The sequence below is a fragment of the Castor canadensis genome, chromosome 19 (assembly GCF_047511655.1).
Source record: "Castor canadensis chromosome 19, mCasCan1.hap1v2, whole genome shotgun sequence".
Taxonomy (NCBI): Eukaryota; Metazoa; Chordata; class Mammalia; order Rodentia; family Castoridae; genus Castor; species Castor canadensis.
Window position 1 is genome coordinate 2,895,943 of NC_133404.1, and position 25,225 is coordinate 2,921,167.

A 25,225-nucleotide genomic window follows, 5' to 3' on the forward strand; every position below is an offset into this window, starting at 1 on the left:
CCCAGCCACCCAACAAAGACAAATCACTTTGCGAGCTGTTGTCCGAGTGGATTTGCGTCAGCCATGCTGCCATCGCCAACGGATGTGAGGCAGCAGCTTTCCAGTGTTCAAGGAGACACTTCACGTAACTTTGGCTAGAAGTCCAGGTTGCTCCTCAGCTCAGGGCAATGCCTTGGTAAACTCATGGCACCCATTGACAACTCAAAGTCAGTATTCTACACGGCTCCTATTTAAGCCATTGACTTACAGCCTTCCCCTACTCAAGATTTCTAGAAGTTTCTTTATCTTAAAGCGAACAGGCTATTTTCCTAACATTATTTAAAAACACAAGTTGAACAAATTAAAATGATACAGTGATTTCTTTGCAGTCTGTAATCATGTATAGAATAGAGTCCAAAAAAGGTGACCCTATCCCTCAAAAATGAGGACTCCAGAGCTGCCAGGATGACTCAAATCAACCCAAAGAAAGGGCGGACCTGGAGAAGTCCTGGCCTACAATCTCATAGATTCCGTCTGATAATCAAAGAATATTCTGGAGGCCGTAGGCAGAGGGAGCCACCAGAGGAAACAGAAGCTGCTCAAAAGATGTTAAAGCCCCAAGGCCTTTGGATTTGCAGTGGGGAGAAAAGCCTCCATCTGACCCTCTTGTCACAACAGGAAGAAATGTCTGGAGCGTTTCAGTGCCAGTCTTGGACAGTGAGCATGGACCAGGAAGGCAAGGTGGTGAGAACGCGACTCCTTTCTGGGAAGAGCAAGCACTCAGAAGGCACCCAGAGCCCCACACCGCCTCCCTGACTGCACAGGTGCACACTTCCCGACAGTGGGTGTGTTCCCTTGTCACTGTCTGCTGTTCTTTCCTGGTTCGTCTCTCCATTCCCTTTGTCTTGTTGGCTTCCATCTTAACTGTCTGCTTTTGACCTGGCTTCATATCCTGGTGTCTGGCTGTGTGACCTCAGGCCAGTCACTCTCTCCTCCTCTATTAACATGGCAGTGTGGCTCAAATGATAGAGCACTTGCCTAGCAAGCTCAAGGTCCTGAGTTCAAATCCCAGTGCTGACTTTAAAGAGTAAAATGGGGGTAAATATTTTCACCTAGATCCTCAACAAACACCGGTTTCCTCTTCCTGTTGCTTTTCTCTGTGCTCACGAGCACCTTTGTAGTGTTCTCTCAGCCTTCCTTAGGGGACTCAAAGTGACCAGAGTCCATCCATTGTCAAAGCTGAGTTTTGGCTTTTTAAGTCTGGCTCATTTTTAACTTGAGTTTATTTTATTCTGCAGGAGAAGTGCTTTTTTCCTTCCATATTTGCTGTCCTTCCACATTTCAAAGTATAGGCAGGTCTAGCTAAACATTCCAAGGGAGATTGTTTAAGCGAGGAATGGATACATTTGTTTGTGTTTCTTTGAATTCGCTTCTATGTTATCTTTCGCTGGATTAAATGAAACATAATAGGCACTGAGTCCATCCATATCTCCATGCTTTTTTAGACGCATAAGCCCCTGTTACCATCACAGAACCACCCAGTAAATTTAGAATGTCTAATTAATAGTTACAGCAGCTAATTAATATGCATTATAACTTTAACAAAGTATTTTTGCTGTCAAAGCAAAAGGATGCTAGGTGATTTGCAAAACTTCTACATCTACTCAGCTCTCCACACGTGAGGTAAAGCTCATCCCAAAGCAGCTGTCTCCCCTTCCCTATTCCTCCCTTCCACCTGGAACCAGGAACTCGGATGTGTGCATAATAATGACAGGGAGGAAATAATGAGCTTGTTTAAGTGACAGCTGACATCAGGAAGCCTTCTGAGGCAGAGGAATGACATGGTGACAGCAACATCTTGGGAAGATAAATTTCACAGCCACATGCAGGATGGATTACCTGACACTTAGCCTTTCTCATGCGTGCACATCTGGGGTATGATTTAAAGGTTACAAATATGACTGGTATGTTAAAGAAGGGACTGGTGAAAATGAAGAATTCTAAGTTGCAGTGAACAAGGTGAAGGTTCAAGGTTTACCCACATGGTTTGCAGGTCTTCAGTATTTATGTACACAAGCGGGTGTTAGCGTGGTCAGTTGAAGCCATGTGTGGGCATCACACCTGCCTTTACCTTCCTTACCTTTTGCTTTCACATTGCGAGGAGAAGGGAACCATTCTCCCAACAGGAGCCAGATTCGTCTGGCTGCCACCTGAGTCATGGTTATGGAACACACTGAGTTTGACACACAACTCTGTTCTTAGCTATCCCGCACAAGATGTGGGAAGGAGTCTTCATGTTTAATTATTTCAGCCAGATTCTTTCTTGTGAGACTTCCTGAAACACAATGTCTTCATTTCTTAGCGAAATAAATATTCATATTGGATGCATGCATGGTTAGAAAAAAGAATAAAAGGAATTATCTTCATTTAATTTGTGAGTCATTGTAGCCCCAAAGAACAAGCTCTCTGATTGGGTAATAACATCTCCCAAGGAACTTCGTGTTTTTCCTTGAATCATAGCTATTCCCTAGTTAGGTGAACCAACATCTCCATCTCCAGGATGACAAATGAGAAAAACTGTGAGTGGTTTGGGGCCTTGGGAATTCGTCCTGGGAGGAAGGGCAGTGTTACAAATGTCCCTCCACTTGGGTGACATACATGGCATAGACCTGCAAGGGAGCTGGAAAAAAGGGGAACTGGAGAGAATGGACCAATGCAGTTAGTCCTTGTGGGAGAGGAGGCCTTGGACTGTGTCCCAGGGAAAGCCCAAGAACAGCCCAAGAAATGGAAGCAAGTGTTCCTTGGTCAGCCATCTACCAGGCCCTATGCTTAAAGGTAAACAGAAAAAGCAGGAGAGACTAACAAAAGAAAGTACTCTTTAAAAATAGAGAGAAATAACAAACTTATGTGAACTCTCTGGACTCCTGATTGCTGTCATCCCAGGTGTTATTAAAATGCAGTGGTCTACCTGTTACAACTCTGGCTTCAAACACCACTTAAGAATCATGAGTAAATAGAAGTGGGGTTTCAGGGGACAATGCAAACACACCAGCTCCTGTGTTGGGGCAGAAGTGTATGGACCTTGTAGGAGATAAAGGATCCTGTGGCCAGGTTGCCAAGGGACGGAGTGAGGCACTGAAGGGAGGCAGAGGCAGCCTGTAGAAGGAAGGGCTCACCACATTTCCTTAGCCGGGACTCCACGCGAGTTCTGAGCTGGGAGCCTCATCTGCATGTTGTGTTTGAGCCTCATGAGATATCTGTGAGTCATCCCTAAAGTTCCCTCATTCTACAGGTAAGGAAACTAAGGCTCAGAAAACCATGTCGCCTGCAAGTGTAGGGTACATGAGGGACACTGTTGGGGGAACAGCATGGATCTAGAGGAAGACTTCTAAATATATGGAGCTAGAGAGAGATTTTTGTTTCAGATCGTGGAAATGAAAGGGGGCAAAAGGAAACTTGGTGTGAAACTAGACACAGGACGTCAGTGAAGACTTGGGAGTGCTGGAAATAGACAAGGGTTTACATCACAGCAACTGATGCTCACAGTCATTGTCAGCCTCTGCCAGTCCTCCCTCCTCGCAGGGCTTCTCCTTGGCCCTCCAGCCTTTCCTGGTTTCTCTCCTGCCTCTGGCCCTTTCCTCTCTCTCCAGCCCTGGAAGCAGAGCCAGCATTTCTATTAAGCCCTGTCTCAATTTACCTGTTATGGTTACCTTGGTTTCTTGCAACCCCCAGACCTCAGGGTCCCTTCTTTACTCCAGAAGCTTATTCAGATATGTTCACAGTGATGGCATGCTCTCTAAAAGAAGTTGCTCTTGTTCTTCTGGTAGATAAAACTGTCCTCATGTGTTTAGGGACATAGTAAGAAAAAGAGGAAAGGACATAGGCCATTTGATGTGAGGAGACAATGAACCCGCCGTGGAAGAAGCAGGAGGGTATGATGGTGTCAGGGAAGGGAGTCTCTCCAAGAGGTCCTTTCTGCCAACTTGGAGAAGTCACTTTGCCTCCTGGTCCTTGGCTTCTCCATTTGTGAAGCCAGGGGCTGGGGTTCCAGAACCTTCCCAGCTCCTCAGGACCAAGATTCTCAGGAGACTGTGCTTGAGAACATACCTTCCTTCTCTCCACCTTTGCCCTCATTAGAGATCTTACAGAGAAGAGCCTTCCAAGGGCATTTTTGCTTTTCCATTCGAAGCCAAAGGGTGATCTGTCTTTGTTTTGACTGGTTGTGGTGTTGGTTGTCATTTGAGGCTTGGGGTGCAACTTGAGAGGAGAAAAAAGAACACGCAGTAAACAGGAAGTGGCATAGGGTCAAATGATCCTAGGTCCATAATTCCAGACAGAATGGATTGTTTTTAAATTGGCTACCAAGAAACCCGTGAAGAAGCACACATGTCCCACGTGACCTGGTCATTGACCTGTAAGTGCGTGTAGGAGGGTGTTGGGGCAGGAGCAGACAGGACAGTCAGCCCTGCTACGTAGCCAAGTTCTAAGTCTCTCTAAGACTTCTATCGAAGAGGACGGCTGTGGGGATTAAATGGGACAAATGACACATTATGTGAATATCCTGAGACACAGGGGCTCTCCGTGCACAGAAACCAAAATGAGTCATAGCAGCTCAGATTTTCAGAGGCTCCATGACTTACCAGTCCTTTTTAAATAGCCTTTCTTCATCCTCCCAGAACCTCTGAAGAGTAAACAGAGGAGTCTGAATAATAGCTTGAATGACAAGGACACACATCCTTGGAGCCAGTGAGCAGTTTGCCCAAGTCCATACAGAGAGAGTGTGGCATAGCTGGCAATAAGACCCACTTCTTTGATCCAGAAAGTACTGGAATGTTTCATTTGCTGTTTAGCTCTTTCCAGGAGACAACACCCAATGGGTTAGGAAGTCAGGAAAGGGCTTCCTACTGGTAGAAGTGACTTCCAACACCCAGACGGTATTGCTACAGCAGAGTTCCTCTAATACATGGAAGCACTTAAATGTAGAGGGTGCCAATCCCTCACACCCCAGCTCTGAGCCATCCTGAGCAGGAGTCACAAGCTGTAGCCTGAATCTGGTGATTTGGCCAGTGAGCCAAATCTGGTGTGCAAGCCAGATCCAGATGCCACCTATATTTATAAATAAAGTTTTATTAGAACAGCCATCAGCTGTCCATGGGTGCTTCCACACAATATCCAAGCTGAGTGGTTGCAATAGTGACTGTATGACCACAGAGCCTAAAGTATTTCTCACCGGGCTCTGTACAAAAGAAGCTTACCAACACTTAGATCTAGAGAAGCTCTTTGTTAGCACAATATTCACAGCTATTAAGTATCTGCAGATGGGGTCAAAACACACACTCTGATAGTCAGCCTGGGAGGGGCCAAGGTTTCTAAAACAGCCCTGAGATGAGCCCTGATCATACTTTGAGTAACACAGGTCTAGAGAAGATGAAATAATGCTTATTATTCTCAGTGATTTATTTATTTATTTTTAAAAAGCAACAAATGAGGAGTATAAAATACACTTTAGAAGGAATCTCATCTGAGCCGGATGCCAGTGGCTCATAGCTGTAATCCTAGCTACTCAGGAGGCAGAGATCAGGAGGATCTCAGTTTGAAGCCAACCCAGCCAAATAATTCTTGAGGCTCTATCTCAAAAATACCCAACACAAAATAGGGCTGGTGGAGTGGCTCAAGTGGTAGAGCACCTGCTCTACTCTGAGTGAGGCCCTGAGTTCAAACCCAAGTACCACAAAAAAGGAGTCCCATCTAATAAGCTGACAGAAGTATTCCTGCTTTTAGAGGTAAGCTCCAATGAAAGAGGGAGAAGGAGAGAATTAGTATGCCTGAGCTCAATGAATGAATTATCATAAAAGTCCACACTCGAAGCCAGGCATGGTGGTACATGCCTGTAATCCCAGCACTTGGGAGGCTGAGGCAAAAGGATTGTGAGTTGGAGGACAACCTGGGCCGCATAGCAAGTTCCAGGCCAGCCTGAGCTACACGATGAGACCCTGACTCAAGCAAACAAGCCAAAAGATCCACCCTTGCTATGAGAGGGTTCCATCAAAGCCCTTTTGGCCAGAACTGCTATTGTCTAGGAATCCCCCAAAGGGAAAGAGCAGAGGCAGCCCATATATGTTTTGTAGTAACATGGAGCTGTTCCTTTGGCCACATATGTACCAGTCTACAGGACAGTGACATTGTAGACATCAAGGGAATGTCAAAAAAGGAACGCCCACAAATGTTACCATGGCAAAACTGGGAAAGTCTACAGTGTGTTACCCAGCATGATGTTGGCGTGTGGTAAACAAGCCAGTTTAGGGCAAGAGTCTTGCCAAGGGAAGTGGTGTGGACACTGAGCATCCTACAGGTGACATTACACGGGTTTCTTGCACTGTAAGAGCCAAGCTGGCTTCCTGAAACACTCGAAGGAAAACGATCAGAAAAAGAAGATGCTGAAGAGAAAGGAGCCTGGGCTGCTGAACCTGTTGCCTATGCATTCATCCCATAACAGTGTGAAAAAATAGTAAATAAAGATGACTTCATCCCCTGTGGAGCGTCTACCTGAAGAACACTAACATCCTATGGGTCATAGACTATGTGCCTCAGTCTCCCTTAACTCCTTGCCTGCAGTGGACCATCTCAGCTCTGTTGATCCTGCACACAGTGTGTAGTCCTGTGCCCTTGTCCTCCGTTCTCATTCCATCTCTCTGGTTCAGGCCCCAGGACTCTGCCCATTCTGATGCACTTGGCTGCCCTTTCTTAGCCTCTACTCTTCGTCTCCCAGGCCCCGTCTGGGTCTGCCAGGCATCCTCTGAAGCAGCATTTCCATCTGCCACTTACTTCCCACAAGAGCCTTGGAATTGCAAGCCCTGCGTGTTGGTCACCGTCCTTCTCTCTCAATCATCTCATCCCACACCCTCAGCCAGTCTTCTCAGCTATCCCTGGAGTTCCTCTAGCGATGTCTGAGAATCCCATATGACCCCAATGTTGTAACTCATTTACACAGATTTATAACATTTTCCTAAACACTCTGGAAATGAAAGGCCTCAAACATGCCATCCACATTTTTAACATTCCACGGGAGCATTTTAAGAAATGAAATCACGTCGTCACAAGATGCCAGGATGTGGTCCGTCAGAGCACAACGAGTGTGCGGCCAGCCTGGATCACTGGGTCTCCTCTTCCTATTGGGTTTTGTAAGACTGAAAAGCATGGAGAGATAGACAAAGAGATGGCCCATTGTCAACACCAGTTTATTCAGGAGAAGAAACCTGCAGTTGGTCTCCAGCAGGAGAGTAGAGTCCATTGTCGCTTACAGACTGGGGGTTTCATAGGAGAGGAAGGACACAGTAAGTGTTGGGAGAGTTCATCCGTTGTGGCTTGTCCATTGTCCATCGTCCATCGTCCATTGCCAGGAGTAGTCAAGGAGCTGGGTCTTATGTTCTTATTCCCAGCACGGGTACTGGGAAACAAGGGTTTCCTTTGGGAACCCATCTTTACTGGAACCAAACAGCTCTAGGGTTCTGGAGGGTTTAAGATGGCGTAAGTGATGTCAAGTTGAGACCTAACAGGTTTCTCAGAGATTATTCCTCTAAATGGTTAGCCACTGGTTATTGTCCCCAAACTAGCTATTTAAGTGACTTCCAGTTTACAAAGGGTTATAGGTGCCATCTTGTGGAGAAAAATGCAAACAGGCACATTTGGAGGTAGGTTGCATGTTAAGGAAGTAACAAGGACAGGATGCAAGTCTGAGTCTCTCTCACTGCTGTCTGGTCTTGGGGAGTCACTCAGATACCTGAGGCCTCTGATTGTGACCCACACCTATGGACGCAAGCTGTCTCTGCTCAGAAGGCTGTGGAAACCAGGCTGGTGTGTGAGCAGGCCCATCAGTTCAACTCACTACCACCCTCCAACTGATTAATCTGGCTCCCAGAACTCCACCCTTGGAGTACAAGGCAGTGCCCCCTGCTGCTGTCTTCAAGAAAGTTCCTAATCCTGACTCCTTGGGGAGCCAGCACCCACAGCCTCTGATGGACCAGTCTCACCTAGGTTTTTCCTGGTGCCAGCTCCTCCTGGGACCCTAAAAATTTACAATCCAATCTGGCCAGATTTTTTTTTAGTTGCTTTAAATAGAATTCATTATCCAGGCTTAGATTTTAAAAAATAAAGTGAAAGTCCAGAGATTTCTATACAAAAACACGGATGCCTTACTTACAAAAACAGGGGGGTGCTCCAGATTTGCCCTGGAAGCTGATGTGGTTGACTGACCCTGGATTAGATTTTTAAGCTGGAGCCAAGTTTGCTCCACCTTCACGTCTGCCGTGCCGAACTCTGTGTTGACATGTGTTTGGGCTCAAATACGTTTGCTGAACAGCACAGAGGGTCAATCATATAACGGCTGGAAGATTTTAGTGAGAATAACAACTGTCCAGTATTTCTCAGAGAGTGTCATTTAACCACTTCCCTATGTTGAATGTCTTAGAATGATTGTAATTTTTTTATTCTTGATAATAATACTGTGATGAGCTCCATCATACCAAATTGTTGGCTTCATTTCCTGTCATTTCCTTAGCATAAATTCTTAGGACAAGAATTTAATGCATCAAACACCGTGCGCTGCTCAACTGCTTTCCAAGAAAGTGGTGTTGATCTGCATTCTTTATGAGTGCAGATCGTCTGCACGAGAGATGTTTTTATCACACCGAAGGATTTCTTTCAACGGAATGTCATCGATAAAAGTTTTGGCCTCCATATGAGTTAGCTCATCATAAATATAAGTAAACTGGTGCTAGCTAGGAAGCATTTTAGGATTCTCTCACACGGTTGTAACAGCCTGATTATTAAGGCACATGGTTTTGCCTTCAGGGTCATGTACCAGCCAGTGGAGGTCACCCTGTCTTGTGTGTTTATGGGGCACACACAGTAACATCTGCCTCCCATTAGGGAATGGGAACCTCTACTCTCTGAACCCCTGGCACCAGCCTCTCTGCCATGATGGACAAAGCTCCTCCCTGTGAAATTCACCACCAAATATGTCATCCATATTGCTCGTTTCCCTCAGGAAATTCCATCTAGGTTAAGTTTGGCACACAATTTTGTAGGGGGGGGGGCGAGGTAATTTTTGAGCAATTTTTTCCTGTCATGGCTTGCAGCGTGTAAAATTTTCCTACAACATGCTGTAAAAAAAAAAAAAATCACTGGAAAGACACTTGATTCTTGTCCAGTCACCTTTGTAACAGCAAGAACTGTCTCTTTTGCACTGAGTATTTCTGAGAAGTGGTAAGAAATGCTATGGAAACAGAGGTGAGTCACAGTGGTTACATGATGGTGCATTGACTTAAAAGTGAGTAGATTCCAGAAAAAGTCAAATCTATGAGGACCATCACACAGCCCAGCATTCTAAGTGCCATCTACATTGGCCTTTTCAGCCAACAGGCAGGCTGAAAAGGTGGACACTGCCCCAGCTACAGATTAAAAACAACGACAAAAACAAAAACCACAGAGGCTCAGAACAACTCTTTGCCATGTCCAAAGAATCAGCATTAAGTGGCAGTCTGACAACCTCTAGTGCCTGCCTTCAGTGCCCACTGGTGACATTTTGGGGGGCCTCTGAAAGAGTTTAGAAACGGGCCAGCACTATTAAGTCATCCCCACGAGCCACCAGTTGATCAGCCTCCTAACACACCACCCCGAAGTCAGGACACTGTGCTCTCACAGATCTGGAGGACAGTGGAACTGTTTGCAGCAGGAGGGAGAAGTGACCCATCCAGCATCACACAGAAGGCAGGGACCAACCCAGGGCTACACCCCCGCTTCCTGGTTCCAGTCCAACATCGTTCCAAACTGGTTTTCCTGCTACATGTGTCATTTATGAATCATTATGAGGTCAACTGCTTTAAAGACGCACTCAGCATGTGTTCTATGCATTTGATAATATTTCGTAGAACATACCCCCAAATAAGTGCATATAAAATTAGGCAAATCCAAATAAGGTCTACTCTTTTTTCTTTTTAGCATTTTGGTTAGTATATAATAGTTGTACAAGGGGTGCATTGTGACATCTCCATATGTACATATATTGTACCCCAGTTTGGTTCGTCCTTCTTCTCCCTCCTTAAAATGACTTTGATAGACTTCAGTGTTCCATGTTCATACATACATGTGTAGAAAATACGTCAACCATATCCACCCTTCTTTACCCTCTTATAACCTCTCCCTCCCCCGAGGGCCCTCCCCTTAACATGACCTGTGTTACGTTCCCCTCCATCGTTGTTTAAGTGTCTGCTCGATGTTCAGTGGGGTTTTGCCTTGGTATTTTACCTGTAAACCTATTGTACTTTAGTCAGTCAAACCCTCTCTATTTCGCTTCCTCATCCTTTCCCTACCCTGTACTGTTGAGCAGTTTGCAGTGTGTTTCACTGTGTCTTGTTCCTACACATTGTGGTGCATCTCAGTATTGCTCACTCCCCGTCATTCTTTTATTCCTTTCCTCCTTTCTTAGTCTCCTAGTCCCGTTCCCACTTTTGGAAACATGCTCTGTACATGTGTAAATGGCAACTCTTGCATTTGCATGTGGAACTGTCTTCCATACAAGGTCTACTTTTGAGTGAATGGCACAGCACTGACAGTTTTGACAGTGTGTGGTCAGTGAGCTATTACCTTTAGTGAAAGCTCGGTGGAATTCACTGGAACTCCCTCTATAGCTTTCACACCATCTGTGAGTCAAACTGTTTCAAAACTAAAAAGTTAGAAGAGTACAAAAGTAATGCAATAGGAAGATGAGCTAAAATATTAACTCACTATGTGTGAGGTATGTTAAAACTGCCAGTGTGGGAGAGCTTCATGGTGTGTTGGTCCTTCACAAGACTAGAAGAGGGGACTGCAGAGTCACTTCTGGGTCAAGCTTCCCCCAACTTCAATGCCTTGAACTTGTTCTCAGCACCTAGGTCACTGCCAGGAAGCAGTGACCTGACTCCTTCAGCATAGCCAGGGATCCTCTGATCCCCAATCTTTGCATAATGGTTCAAAGCATGGGCTTTGCTTTGAGGCCTTACTCCTAGCAACACAGCCTTGAGCAGTCACCTGGCCTCGCTCTTAAGTCTTCACTCCCTGTAGTTTTTAGCAGTCTCATGGTCTGCTTTTAAGATTAAATGAGCCAGGCACTGTGGTTCGTGCCTGTAATCCCAGCTACTTGGGAGGCAGAGGAAGAAGGATCAAGAGTTTGAGGCCAGACCAGCAAAGTTAGTGAGACCTTAAACCAAAAACAAAATAAAAACAAAAGGGCTGGAAGTGTGGCTCAAGTGGTAAAGGACTTGCTGGCCCCAGGTTTGGTCCCCAGAACCGAAGAAGATGTGTGCCTTTGTGCTCATGTTGCATTTGTCTAGAGAGTCCCCTGAGAAGGAGCCAGTCTGGAACAAGTTGAGTCCAGGATTGGCAGGAATGACCCAGAGGTTGGAAAAGCCTTTCCTGTCCATCTGCCCTGTCAGCAACAGTCAGGAATCTTCTTAAATCAGAATTTTGTTGTTGTTTATAGAACTGGGGTTTGAACTCAGGGCCTCTCATTTGAGAGCCCTTTTTTGTTTTAGTTATTTTTCAGATAGGGTCTTGCAGTTTTGCCCTGGAGCCAGCCTCAGACCACAATCCTCCTATATATGTCTGACACATAGATGGGATGACAGGCATGTGCCACCCCATCGAGCTGTTGATTAAGATGGGGCCTCCCTCCTTAACTTTTTGCCCAGGCTGGCCTCACCACACTCCTCCTGATCTCGCCCTCACAGTTAGTTATCTGGGATTACAGGCATGAACCACCATGCCTGACCTAAGTCAGTTAGACTCTTGCTTTGGCAGCAGGGGTTGTATTTTGTAAAACCCCTGTTGGTAGAGGCATTTCCTTCTTTCAAGGCAAGGGAGAAGCCAAGGCAGTAGGGGATGGAATTCTTGCACAGAGATATTTTTCTTATTTTCCCGCTAAAATATGCCTGGGGTGGGGGCAAGAAGTATTTGTGGGAGGAGAAATACATAGCAGACGTGGCGTTTTGAAGGACTAATTGGCTGGGGACGGACATATTGAGATGATGTTCTGTTACTGTCAGAAATTATGTTTTACAGAGAAGCTATTTGTGGTGAGATCAGTTGTTACTGATGGACTAATGTGTGCCTGGGAAGCAGTGTACCAGGAGCTGTCAATCAACCCAGAGGGGCGAGAATGGACCCCTTTCCACCCACCCTCCCTACAGGCTGTCAGGCCCCCTTGAGCTGATTCAGGGCTGTTTATCAAAATCACACGCAGACTTGAATGGCTGGCTGACCTCTCTGCCCTGGGATATGGTCTGATGACGGCGCTTGGAATTCAAGAACCAAGATGAGCCTGTGAGTTAGCGAACATATGTCTCAAGGTTCAGAAGGCCACTGTGGGGTCAGACATCTGCCCGTAACCCCAACAGTTCATCATCCGAACCCCACCATGCTGGCTTCCACCTGCTGTGGGAATGCAGAAACATGGCCGAGCTCTCCACTTAGATCGTGATTTTGGATTCAGGGACCATCAAATCATCACAAGTCCAGGGGAATCGGCTCCAGAACTGGAAGAGAGTCTATGACCATCTTCCCGCCATCCCAAAGCTTGATTTTCCTTAAATGCAAAATAAAATCGTCCTCAGGGGAACAGGAATTGTGGGGTGAGGGGGAGAGATGGAGACAAAGCCAAAAAAAATCTTGAAATGAGTGATGGGAAGAATTGGGGAGAGGGAGAGGGGAATGGTCAGAGTTCCCTTAAATGTGCCCCTGTGCAGACACTTACCATCCAGTCTGGTGAGGTTTCGGGAAGGTGCTTAGGGGCAACCAAGCCAAAGCCCTGTTGCTTGGCTTTCCGGAGCCAATTACGAGTACAGATTCAGCTCTCAAACCATTTTATTTTATTTCCTAAGAAACTGGGGGTCAGGAAACACTACTTGGTGGGGGCGGTTCTTCAGTGTCTGTAATTGAGCACAGAAGACTTGGGGGCAAACCCCAATGTTAGGTGGAGTGCTTTTCATGCTCCCAAAGCCATTTTTCACACGAAATTCCCATTGTGTCATTTACTTGTCTTATTTTCCGTCTGTGGCTCCCACCTACCCTGAGCGTATAAGTTTCATGAATAGCTAGAGAAGAAGGTTCTTTGTCAGAATGGATGCTCCAGGCATGCAAGCCTGAACTTGCTCCTCTGCAGAAACAAGAACAGGAGGAAGGTCAATTTGAGTCCCACAATGGCTCTGCTGTCGTCGTTTTCACTCCATCCCTCAGATGCTGCTGACCATGCTACAAGAGTCTTTTCTTTTCTACCTCTTTGCAGAGCATTGGCTGTGATGACTTCCTAGGTTCCGACAAAGTCGTGGACAAGTGCGGGGTCTGCGGAGGTGACAACACCGGCTGCCAAGTGGTGTCTGGCGTGTTTAAGCATGCACTCACCAGCCTGGGCTACCACCGCGTGGTGGAGATTCCCCAGGGAGCCACCAAAATCAACATTACTGAGATGTACAAGACCAACAACTATTTGGGTAAGTGTGGCCTTTCTCCAGGGGAACCTTCTGTCATTGCCAGTTGATGTGTTACGTTTGGAGTCATGAGATGAACACAGTGGAGTCCAGAGATCTTGGGACAGGTAGAATATACCATGGGGAATACCTGAGTGCTGCCTGGTCTGTCCCTTGACATAAGCTTAAAGAAAGTAAAAAAAATTCTTATTACAACTAAATGGCTAGTGTCTATACTTCAACCAGCTTTTCCTCTTCTCAAGAGAAACATGGTTGTGAAATGAATGACAGACGAGTTGTCACTCTGAGCTGGGATTTGCCCAGCAGAGCCAGGAGGTCGCCCAGTGTTTGTTCTGTTGGGGTTTGAGGAGAGCAAGGTCAGGTGAATATTCCTGCACCCCTCACTCCCTGGAGGGCTAAAGCAAATGCCATTCTTCCCTTCTTTCTGCTTCACCTCCCTCTCTAATGATAGCATGTGTGACGTCTAAACCCTCAGCTGTCATTTGGGCATGTCATCAATATTGACAGGCCATCTTTAACCCATCCTCCTGCAGAGGGAGATCTTCCCTGATCCTTCCTTCTGATTTTCGGGCTGTTTTCACTCCTTCCAGTCAAACTCCAGTCATAAACATTAGGCTTTGCTAACTCCTACTTCGTGTAAGTCTGTACAAATCAGTTAAGTAGATGACATAAGGGAGACATTTCTTAAAGTTCATTAAATACTGTTCATTAAATGAACAACAGTATTTATCTTTTTTTTGTAAGTTTTAGCGAGGATTCATTTTAGTATAACAGGATGAAATGTGGGGTGGAGGTCAAAGGGAGAAACCTTTCCTGCTCCCCACACAGGAAATGACAGTAAAGACTCAAGATGGCGGTTCTCATCAATGGCCTTTGTACTTTCTGAGCTGGGAGAATTCACTGTTCATGTCGTCTTCTGCCCCCTAATCACTGGACAATGATTCTGCTGGACAATGCATGCTGCTTATTACTCTAATCATGGTGATGGGATCTGGGTCTACCCAAAACAGTGAGAGAGAGGTAACCTTAGGACTTTGCTAGACCCACCTTCTATCTTCTGTCTCTCTATTTATTTAAGGAGCCTTTGCAGCTTGCTTCTTAACACGTCAAAGGGGAAGGCAGATGCACACAGCCCCTCTGGGTCTCCCCGTCCTCTAACTTAGCATGGAAAAGGAGGTGAGGGAGCGGAGCTTGCTGCTCCTTTTTTTCAGTTTGCTTCCTGGTTCTAATTTCTGAGTCTAGCACTTTTAGTTAAATAACGTTCCTGTCTCCTCATCTATCTGTCCTGCCTCATTTGCCCCCTAGACAATGTTGGTCCTTTTTAATCTTATAAGGGGCACAGAGGATCAAAGGTCATTTTCTGTAGCTGCTTCTGAGCTAAAAGTGGATCACTGGCTTTATCTAGCAAGGGAATCAAAAAGTCATTTCCCTAATCTTAGTTAGGAGTTGAAATTGGAAAGTCAGTTGTCAGGAAATTTAGTTGACAGGCTGCCATGATCAGGACTGGAAGACATCAAGCTATTCTTTTACTAAAAGAGAAATTAGTGAAAACCATCCTTTAAAATTAAAAAAAAATGTTATCTATATGTGGATAGGTCACTAGCTAACAGGATTCTTAAGAAGATTCATAAAAACGTTAAGGAAATGTAAACCCTATAGACTTAATGTATTGGAAACATCTGCCATCCACACAAACACAGAGCAGATGGAAAGCTACTATAAAGATGGCAACCTTATCGTCTGCCATCTTTATTTTTTGATGATTTATTGAACAGGAACTTATCTAGCACAAACTATGTGCCAGGCAATATTCTTAATGCTTTCCATGTGTAAAACCCTCAAACACTCTCAACAGCCCCAGGGCCCAAGAGCTGTTCCCAGCCCCATTTTACAGATGAAGAAACAGGGATGTTATGCAACTTGTGAAGGACGTACAGCAGCAAGAAGGTGGCAGAGCTGGAAATACAAACAGGCAGGTTCCGTCCAAAGAGATACTGCTCATGGGCTCAGCAGCATGTTCCTTTGGCATGCCATTGGCCACACAGCAGCCAATGGCTGCAGCAGCTGATGCTGTTGGCCACACAGCAGCCAATGGCTGCAGCAGCTGATGCTGTTGGCCACACAGCAGCCAATGGCTGCAGCAGCTGATGCTGTTGGCCACACAGCAGCCAATGGCTGCAGCAGCTGATGCTGTTGGCCACACAGCAGCCAATGGCTGCAGCAGCTGATGCTGTTGGCCACACAGCAGCCAATGGCTGCAGCAGCTGATGCTGTTGGCCACACAGCAGCCAATGGCTGCAGCAGCTGATGCTGTTGGCCACACAGCAGCCAATGGCTGCAGCAGCTGATGCTATTGGCCATGAGGCAGCCAATGGCTGCAGCAGTTGAAAGACCGTTGATTTTGCAACTTTCCAGCATCAGAATCACTCCAGAAGATAACTCCAGACCCAGGACTTCTTCGTTTTGCAGCTATTCCTTCCACATCCAGTCAAATGCAGCCCAAATTAACATCACTTAGTTTTATTGGCTGGAGGAGGAAGGGCTGGATCATAGGACTCTAAGACAAATCCAGTTAAAGCATTGAAATGCTTGCATTTGCTCTGGCAAATCCAGGAGCCACAAAAGTGCCCGGAAGCCTGGTTTCCCAATGACTGATTTGTATGCTCCTTTTTTTAATAGCAAAAACTAGTCTGTGTGTTTCCTGCTTTCTTTTGTCCTTTTATAAGATCACAACTCCATCAGCATCCTGCCGCCCAGAAGGGAAAATGTCCTTCCAGGGATCATTTGGAGTGTGATTATCCTCAGACGTACCCACAAACAGTGCCACTTTTTATTAGCTTTGTGTTGTTTTTAGATCATTTTCCCGGGTTATCTTTGGTCCTATTCCATAAGCATTTCTCAGCCTGGGCTCCCTGAAGATAAAATAGGAACTCGGTGAATCTCCACTGGGTGTCTGAATGGAAACGGCCCTCCATGGAGAGAACAGGACTGTGAATCTTGACCTTATCAGTGGTGGTGAGAATCAGCAGGATAGCAGGATTCTCAGGATAGAATCTGAGACCTTTTGTCTCAGAGAGTTTGTCAAGATATCAAAACCTCATGGAATAAAAATTCCTTTGCCCCCTGAGCGAGATGAAGAGGAGGCAGAAGGAGAGGGAAGTACCAAGAGTCCGTGGGAGGGTGATTCAGGAATTCAAGTTCAACTCCCTGTGCTCCTAGACCAGTGGGGCGCTCGAGCGATCCACAGAATCCAGTGTTCCCTGATGCCACATGGGTAAGGGGACAGCGTGGCCACAGAAACACTTAGCAGAAGTAGATTCCAGGGCTGAGGAAGACGACTCCTGACTGTAGCATTTATGTCACCTGAGAGGCTCTACTTTTTACTCTCTTTTTTAAAAATTGAGATAAAATCCACATCCCATAAAAAACTCAGCCTGTTCGGGTGGACAGAGGTAAGATGTTTCTTCTTCTTTTTCTCATCCTGGGCATTTTCTTTTCCTAACCCACTTCAACAGCTGAGTCTCCTGCTCTGTGGAATCTATTTTTAAAGCTATTTATAAGAGATTGCTCGAGATGTATAAGCCGCTAGAACACAGATGTGTCTAGTGACTTGTTTGTGGGCTTTCAGTGACACATTTTTCTGTTAAACTTTGCCAAACATTCAAGTGTTTCCCAAAGACCCAAGTGGAGGGCTCCTCCCTGACTTTCCAGACAACAGTCAAGGTGTCTGCTTTTCTTACCTGTGATTTCTAGCTGTGTAATTTGTGCTTTCTATAAAGTATGATGTGGTATACAACACAGCCTCAGCCATTTGAATAAACTTGTCCTGCAGAATAGACAGACTTATTACAGAAAGGAAATCAGTTGTTCAACATTTGCATCATTGCTTTTAAAACTTGCACTTTAATGAGTTTTTTCAGTCACCTGCTGTTTTCCAGAACTATCTGAGTTACTTATAGCACAGTTCAAACTTGGACTCTCCAGACTTGACAGCAATAAAAAATAGATGTCTGTGAAACAGATAGACTTGGTATTATTAGTGCTCGTTTTAAAAGATTTTCTAAAACTATCAATATTTACGTCACTTACCCCAGGATACTCAGTTTATAATAGCCATTGTACCATGCGTGTATGTATAGCACTTTAATATCCAAAGCATTTCCACACTTGTCTTCTGCCTTTTATAAGTGGATTTCATTGCAAGGTGTGGTGGCTCATGCCTGTATTCTCACCGAATCCAGAAGCAGATTTGGGAGGCCAGCCTGGACAAAAAGTTAGGGAGATCCCATCTCAACCAATTATCTGAGCATGCTTGTTCATGTCTATAATCCCAGCTTTGTGGGAGGCATAGGTAGGAGGATCATGGTCTGGGGCCAGCCCCAGTCAAAAATGAGATCTTATCTGAAAAGTATCTAAAGCAATAAGAGGGAGGGACGTGGCTCAAGTGGTAGAGCGCCTGCCTAGCAAGCACAGGGCCCCAAGTTCATACCCCAGTACCACTATTATTTACTTTGTTTGCTTCAGTAAGGCTTTGGAATTTCTTACTAAGATGCAATTATAGAGTTAGGGTATGAAAATTGAGAAAGATAATTTTTTGAGATAGGGTTTCACTATGTAGTTTAGGTAGACCTCAAACTCACAATCCTCCTGCCTCAGCCTCCCTAGTGCTGGGATTACAGGCATGTGCCACCATGCTTGACTCTGAAAATTTAAACTTAAAAATAAAAATCTAAACAGGCCCTTGCCCTGTTGCAATGCAGGAGGTCCAGCTGGGGGGATCACTGCGGGAGACAGCCCAATGTCCATGGCACCATGCCCCTGCCTTCTCTGAGCCACGCTGGAGAAACCATGACATTTAATGGTGCAGGTATTCCAGGAGCTAGGATATTTATTCCTTCCATTTCAGGCCATAAACTGCAAGAACAGCTCAAAATCTGTGTTTTTTGAAACTGTTCACATCCTCCAGAATGTAGGCCATGCGGTGGGTTAAACAGCCCTAGATCTTTTTTGGATGGGAAAGACGCTGGAATCCCATGAACTCCCCTTTGTGTGTGAATTACTTTCAATTCTGCTATCAGGGGAAAAGTTCAATCTAATGTTATTGAAATGACTGACAGTTTATATTACTTGCTTCTTACTTAATAAGAGGCTGCAGAATTATTTTAGCTGAAATATCAATGTTTGACATAGTTGGGTCAGTTCAGCTAACTAATGTCATTAGGAAATTATACATAAAAGCATTCCATGCAGAAACTGGCCCTTCAGCACCTGTTACACCTGCCAGCGGGTTCCATTGTCACAGAGCTGTGAACATGGAAGGAATTTTGGAAGGTCTGTAAGCTTTTTAAAATAAACGGACAGTGCACTGACTTTTAAGCATGCTCTCATTTTGAACACTAATGATGATAAAAAGACTATGCATGTAAAAAAATCAAGAAGCATCATGGATCATCTATAATTTAATATTTGAACAGCTTTTTAATATGGGAAAGATAGGACTGCTTAAAGAATGTGATGTCTTCCATTTGTGTGACAATTCAACCCAAGAATTTCTTCATATACATCACAAAAGTTTTATGCAGTATAGACAAAAGAAACAAAAAGATAAAATTGCCTTTGAGTACTTGATCCTCTGCCTTCAACTGTAAAGACAGCGGAGGCAAATAGTCACAGTCCAGTGAGTATTCTCTTTGTAAATATTTAGAACACATACGTTTTCTAAAATTGGTGTCACTACACTTTTGGTAAACTACTTTTGCAGTTTGCTTTTTTATTTTAATATTATATCATGGTGAACTACTGATGAAGTTCTACAGAAAGCAATGAGATTGAAGCAGTAATGAAGTCTCCCAACAGAGAAGAGCCCAGGATGGGATGGATTTACTCCGAATTCTACCAGACCTTCAAAGAAGAACTCACACCAGTGCTCCTCAACTATTCCATAAAATCTAAATGGAAGGAATGCTACAAAACTTGTTGTATGAAGCCAGTATCATGCCGATAACAAAACCCAATAAGGACACACCCAAAGCAAAAATCATAGACCAATTTCCTCAGTAAACATAGGCACAAAAAGTCTCAATAAAATCGCTGCAAACCAAATATAACAGCACATTGTAAAGATCCTACACCAGGATCGAGTTGGTTTCATTCCAGGCACACAAGGATGGTTCGACCCTGGCAATTCAATAAATGTAATACAGCACATCAACAGAGTCATGGACAAAAAAAAACACATCATCATCTCAATAGAAACAAAAAAAACTTTGACAAAATTCAACCCTTTCGTGATGAAAGTTCTAAAGAATCTAGAAATAGGAGTGTACCTCAATATAATAAAGGATGTAGATGACAGACTTAGACCAGCAGCATACTAAGGGAGGAAAAATGAATCACTTCCTCTGAAGTCAGGAATGAGACAAGGATGTCTACTGTCCCTACTCTTACTCAAATTAGTACTAGGAATCCTAGCCAGAACAATAAAGCAAGAGAAAGAAATAAAAGGGACTCAAATAAGGAAGGAAGAAGTCAAATTATCCCTAATTCCTATCCCTTTAGGAATGACCCTAAAGACATCACCAAAAAATCCCTACATCGGATAGACACACACACACACACACACACACACACACACACACACACACACCACACATATGTGTATATCCTGCAGTGTAGCAGGATACAAAATTCGCATACAAAAATCAGGAGCTTTTCTATCTACCAACAATGAACAGGCTGAGAAAAAAATCAGAACAATCCCATTCACAATTCCCTCAGAAAATACCTAAGAATAAACTAAGCAGGGAGGTGAAAGACCTCTATAATGAAAACTACAAAACCTTGAAGAAAGAAATTTAAAAAGACACTAGAAGATGGAAAGGCCTCCCATGTTCATGGATTGGCAGGAATAATATTGTGAAAATACTGCCAAAAGCAATCTACAGATTCATGCAATTCCCCTTAAAATCCCAATGTCATTCTTCACAGAAATAGAAAAAGTAATCCTGAAATTCATATGGAAGCATAAAAGACCCTAAGTAACAAAAGCAATCCTAAACAAAAAGAGCAATGCTGTGGGTCTCAAAATACCAGACTTTGAGTTGTAGTCCAGAGCCATAGGAATGAAAACAGCATGGTCCTCACACAGAGACCAATGAAGCCAGGCGTCAGCGGCTCACGCCTATAATCCTAGCTAATCAGGAGGCAGAGATCAGCAGGATCATAGTTCAAAGCCAACCTGGACAAATAGTTCATGAGACCCTATCTCAAAAAAAGCCTTCACAAAAAAAGGCTACTAGAGTGGCTCAAGGTTTGGCTCTGAGTTCAAACCCCAGTGTCACAAAATAAACAGAGTAAAAGAGAAGACACAGAAATAAGCCCAAGCAGCTGATGTCTGATTTTAGACAAAGGCACCAAAAGCATACATTGGAAGAAAAGAAGGGTCTTCAACAAATGGCGTGGGAAGACTGGGTATCCACACACAGAAGACTAACACTAAACCCCTACAGCTCACCCTGCACAAAAACCTGTTCAGTGAATCAAAGGCCTAATGTAAGACTTGAAACTGTGAAATAGCTACAGTAAAACATAGGGGAAGCACTGGAAAGTACAGGCAACTAGTTTCCTGAATAGGACTCCAAATTACCCAGGAAGTAAGAGCAAGAATTGACAAATGGGATTGCATCCAATTAAGAAGCTTCTGAACAGCCTGGTGGTACATGCCTGCAATCTCAGCTACATGGAGTCAGAGGTCAGACCTGGGCAAAAACACAAGACCCTATCAGAAAAACAATAAAGCGAAAAGAGGGCTGGGGACATGGCTTAAGCAGTAGAGCACCTGCCTAACAAGTGTGAGGCCCTGAGTTCAATCCTCAGCACTGCCAAAAAGAAAAGTGCATAAAATAACCCTTTCTCCAACTTTACCTACACTAAATCATGTGCCTAATTTTCATTACTATATATCTTTGGAGGGGGACAGTACTGGGGTTTGCTCTCAGGGCTTCGTACGTCCGAGGCAGGCCCACTACCACACGAGCCAAGTCCCCAGCACTTTGTGCTTTCGGTTCTTTGAGTAGGGTCTTGCTTTTATGCCCAGGCTGGTCTGGACCGAGATCCATCTATTTATTCTTCCTGCGTAACTGTGTTAACAGGCATGAACCACCACACCAAGCTTTTATTGGTTGAGATGGGTTCTCATGGACTTCTTGCCTGTGCTGGCCTCAAACCGTGGTCCTCCAGATTGCCAGCTGTAAGATTACAGACATGAGCCACAGAACCCGGCTTTGTTTCTTCCTCTTGTTGTACTTGGAGCTCAGGGGAACACTGAAGGATTTTAGAACAACTAAAATGACAGTGCTCTCCCTTCCCTTATTCCTGAGCTGGGCACACCTTCAGGAGACATTTGCTCCGGGCTCCGATAGAGGCTCTTTATCAAAGTGAGGATTTGCTCCATGTGGCTAGCATTGGAGTATTTTTTTGGATCTTGCCCTTGTTTTTGTTTTATGCTGCACGTCTGATAGCGGGTCCTGTGTCACTAGTGGAAAGTGGACAGTGTGGATGCATAAGCACTTCCCTGCACAATGCCCACCTGCTGTCGCAGCAGGCCTTCCCTCCTGGAAACTGCAGAAGCCCGGGCACTGCCAGGCAGCTTCCTCTGCACGCGGCAGGCGGGCAGGGTGCACAACCATTCTCACCCATGGGATCATAACCCAGATCATCACAAAGCAACGAGCTTGATGCAGCCTTTGGTACCTTATCCCATGGTCCCAATATTTATCAGTGACCCCTCCACAAAATCTAGGGCTCTTTGTGATAGCCAAACAGGAAGCAGCCTTCTCTTCTCCCCCTGCCAGAACTTCAGGGGCCAGGCCAGCTCAGGTGTGAAGCTGTGTACTTTTCTTCTCAGTCATCAAACACCTGCGTGACTCAACTTCCCTGCTTGGTTGTGCATCTCTGTGGCTTTGACCTTCACTGTCTGGCTGGGAGGAGTTCCTTCTTCCCAAAGACATGGGAATGTGAACACCTGCTGGGGTCTCCCTGCTGCCCTCCTTGTGATCAGGAAATGTTTTTTCGGGTCTCCCTGTGTCACTGTGTACTCGTCCTTCCCCCTCAGTATGGGGCTCTGAGTGGCTTTGCTCTGCTCTGCCCAGTCCAGCACTGCCCCTTGACACTGGCCTTGGCCGAGCTTCCCTTTCGCCTCAGCTTGGGATGCACTTAACCTCCTGAGACTGGGTTTCCTCATAGGTATCATGGGAGAACCATTGTGACTTCATCCAGCTGTTCACTAAAGGGAGATTTTGTGTGTGTGTAGAACACCGGGCACCCCAATAGCTGCTTCCAGTGAAGGTAACTCCCTACATCCCTCAGCAAGTGGAATCACATCTGTGTCCTTGCATCTGGCTTACTCCACTCAGCATAATGTTTTCAGATTCACCCACACATCGATGCAGATGTCTTCCTTCTTGTGTATATTCTACATTATGTTTATCCAGTCATCACTGGGGCCGTTAGCTGTCATGAACACCACTGCACAGCTACCTGTGTGGATCCCTGCCTTCAGTTCAGTTCTTCTGGGAGTCAAATCAAGTTGCAATTCTACGTTTAACATTTAGAGGACCCACCAGCCTGTTTTCCACAGCTGAACTGTGGCTTCACCATTTTGTCTACCTCCTCCCAGGGTTCCAGTTTCTCTGCACCCTCACCAGCACCCAAACACTTGAAAGGGGGAGAATTTAGGCAAGGGCTGGCACACCCACTGGTGTTCTGCTCTCAGAATGAGGGGCTAGACTGGCTTTGTGACCCTTCTGCTATCCACTAAGGTCCCGGCAGCCCCAAGAGACAGTCACACTGGGCACGCCTCAAAGCGGTGTCCTGGCCCCTGCTGGATCCTGGCAGCGTGACACATAATCGAGTATGGGTTTTGTCCTTGGCCTCAGTTCTCGCCTTATCAAAGCTCAAGCTTTTATGGTTCCTGTCCAAAACCCAATCTTTGCAAAACGAGGGTCTCTGCCAGAGACCACACCCTCTCGCTGCAATTTGAAAGAGTACTGCTGCTGTCTTTCTCACTCCTGGACTTCATTTTGCATTGCAAACTTTCCAGCTGGGGTCTGACAGTGCCTGACCCTTTGATTTAGGAGACCTCTAATGTCCCCACACCTGCCCTCAGGGGCCATGTGCCTTGAAAAGCTTTCTGATATGCTGGACCGAAATGACCAGCCACCCCTGACACTCATCCTCAGGTCATACTTCCTGCTCCTTAGTTAGCACCTAACTACCCTGGAGATGAAGACTGAGTTTGTCTGTTTGCACTTGGATTTCCCAGTTATTTTGTAAGGATTCTTTAAGCTGTGGCTTGCTTTTGCTTTTTGTTGTACTGTCTGTCTCAGAAATAGGCAAGGCAGCCACACCTGCTTTTCCACACCTACTGGAATGCCTTCTTCATGTGCTGTGCAGGAAGCAGCTGGTGAGCGGTGGATCTTTCTGGAGGCAGTTTGACTGCTCCATCCTCCTCCTCCCTGGCTTAGGGAAACACCTCAGTACCCATTGTCTGTGAGTCCTGGTGTGGATAACACTGTTTCTAAATCCAGCCATCCCCTCACTCACTTGCAAGTGCATCTAAACCTTCCTTCTTTGAATCCAAGTCTGACTTCCTACCATGGGCTGGATCACTGTGCTTCCACAGTTTGAAATTAATGCAAGGTAAGCTGCAAGAGGAGATAGCTAAGATTTATGCAACATTTGGTAAACGCTGCTGAAGGACAAAAACGGGCCTGAGGCAAACAATAATCCTGAGCTGTCATATCTGCTGGGGACAGGTCCCCCCGCCAGGGTCAGGGCTCTCATCTGGTCCTGCCTCGCCTGCTCAGAGGGCCCTCGCTTAAGAAGCCAGAGCCCTGTGCTTATAGCACATCAGTCACATTTCTGCTGTGAGCACACAAGAGTCGAGACAGTGTTCCACAAGGAGACTCTTGGGGTCCTGTGACCCAGACTCCTCATGGAAGGAATGAAAACTTGGCCCAACCCATGGGCCTGCTTACTTGATCTAAATGAAATAAGCTAAACTTGTCATCACAGAACCTTATCTCCTCTTCTCAAAGCAGAAGTGAAGAAGTGAGCCAAAGGTCTCACCTCTGGCCAGAACCGTGACTGGCCTAGCCCTTGTCTGTTCCTGGGACCACCCTCTCCCACTCTCCCGACTAATTACACACCATGGATTAATTCTGCCTGGCTTTGTTTTTATAATTTTATTAGCATATAGTAGTTGCACAGGAGTATGCATTGTGATATTTACTATGTGTTTAAAATACCTCTTAGTTGGATTCACCCCCTCCATCTCTCTTCCCTCTCCCCCCTTCTGAGAACAATTTCAGTAGGTTTCATTCTTCTGTTTTCATACACAGCTACAAAACACATCCATCACATTCACCCTCATTCCTCTTTCCTTGTGCCCACCCCTCGCCCACTGGCACCCACTCCAGAAAAGATTTATTTTTTGTCTGCCTGTTTTTAAGAAACCATGTATGAATCAAATAACACAGTATGTACTACTTTGTATCTGTCTTATTCTTTCTGTCTCTCTTCTTTGGCATAATACCCTGGGGTGTGGTTTAAAATGAGGATGTAGATTCCCCCAATAGTCAGCCAATTTTCCAACTCAATTTGGTGAATAATTCATTTATTTAACATTGGATTGCTTAGAATGTGCTCGGCCCTCATGCTTAGCCCAG

General features: G+C 45.3%; 1 protein-coding gene across 2 annotated transcripts in view; it reads left to right on the forward strand.

Annotated features, from left to right (window-relative positions):
• Positions 1-25,225, forward strand: part of Thsd4 (thrombospondin type 1 domain containing 4) — a 552,173-nt gene that overhangs the window by 439,589 nt on the left and 87,359 nt on the right. For both annotated transcript variants that reach the window (XM_074061754.1, XM_074061755.1), the window contains one exon: positions 13,298-13,502. In XM_074061754.1, coding sequence (XP_073917855.1) covers positions 13,298-13,502 — 205 coding nt within the window. The remainder of the gene's footprint in view (positions 1-13,297; positions 13,503-25,225) is intronic.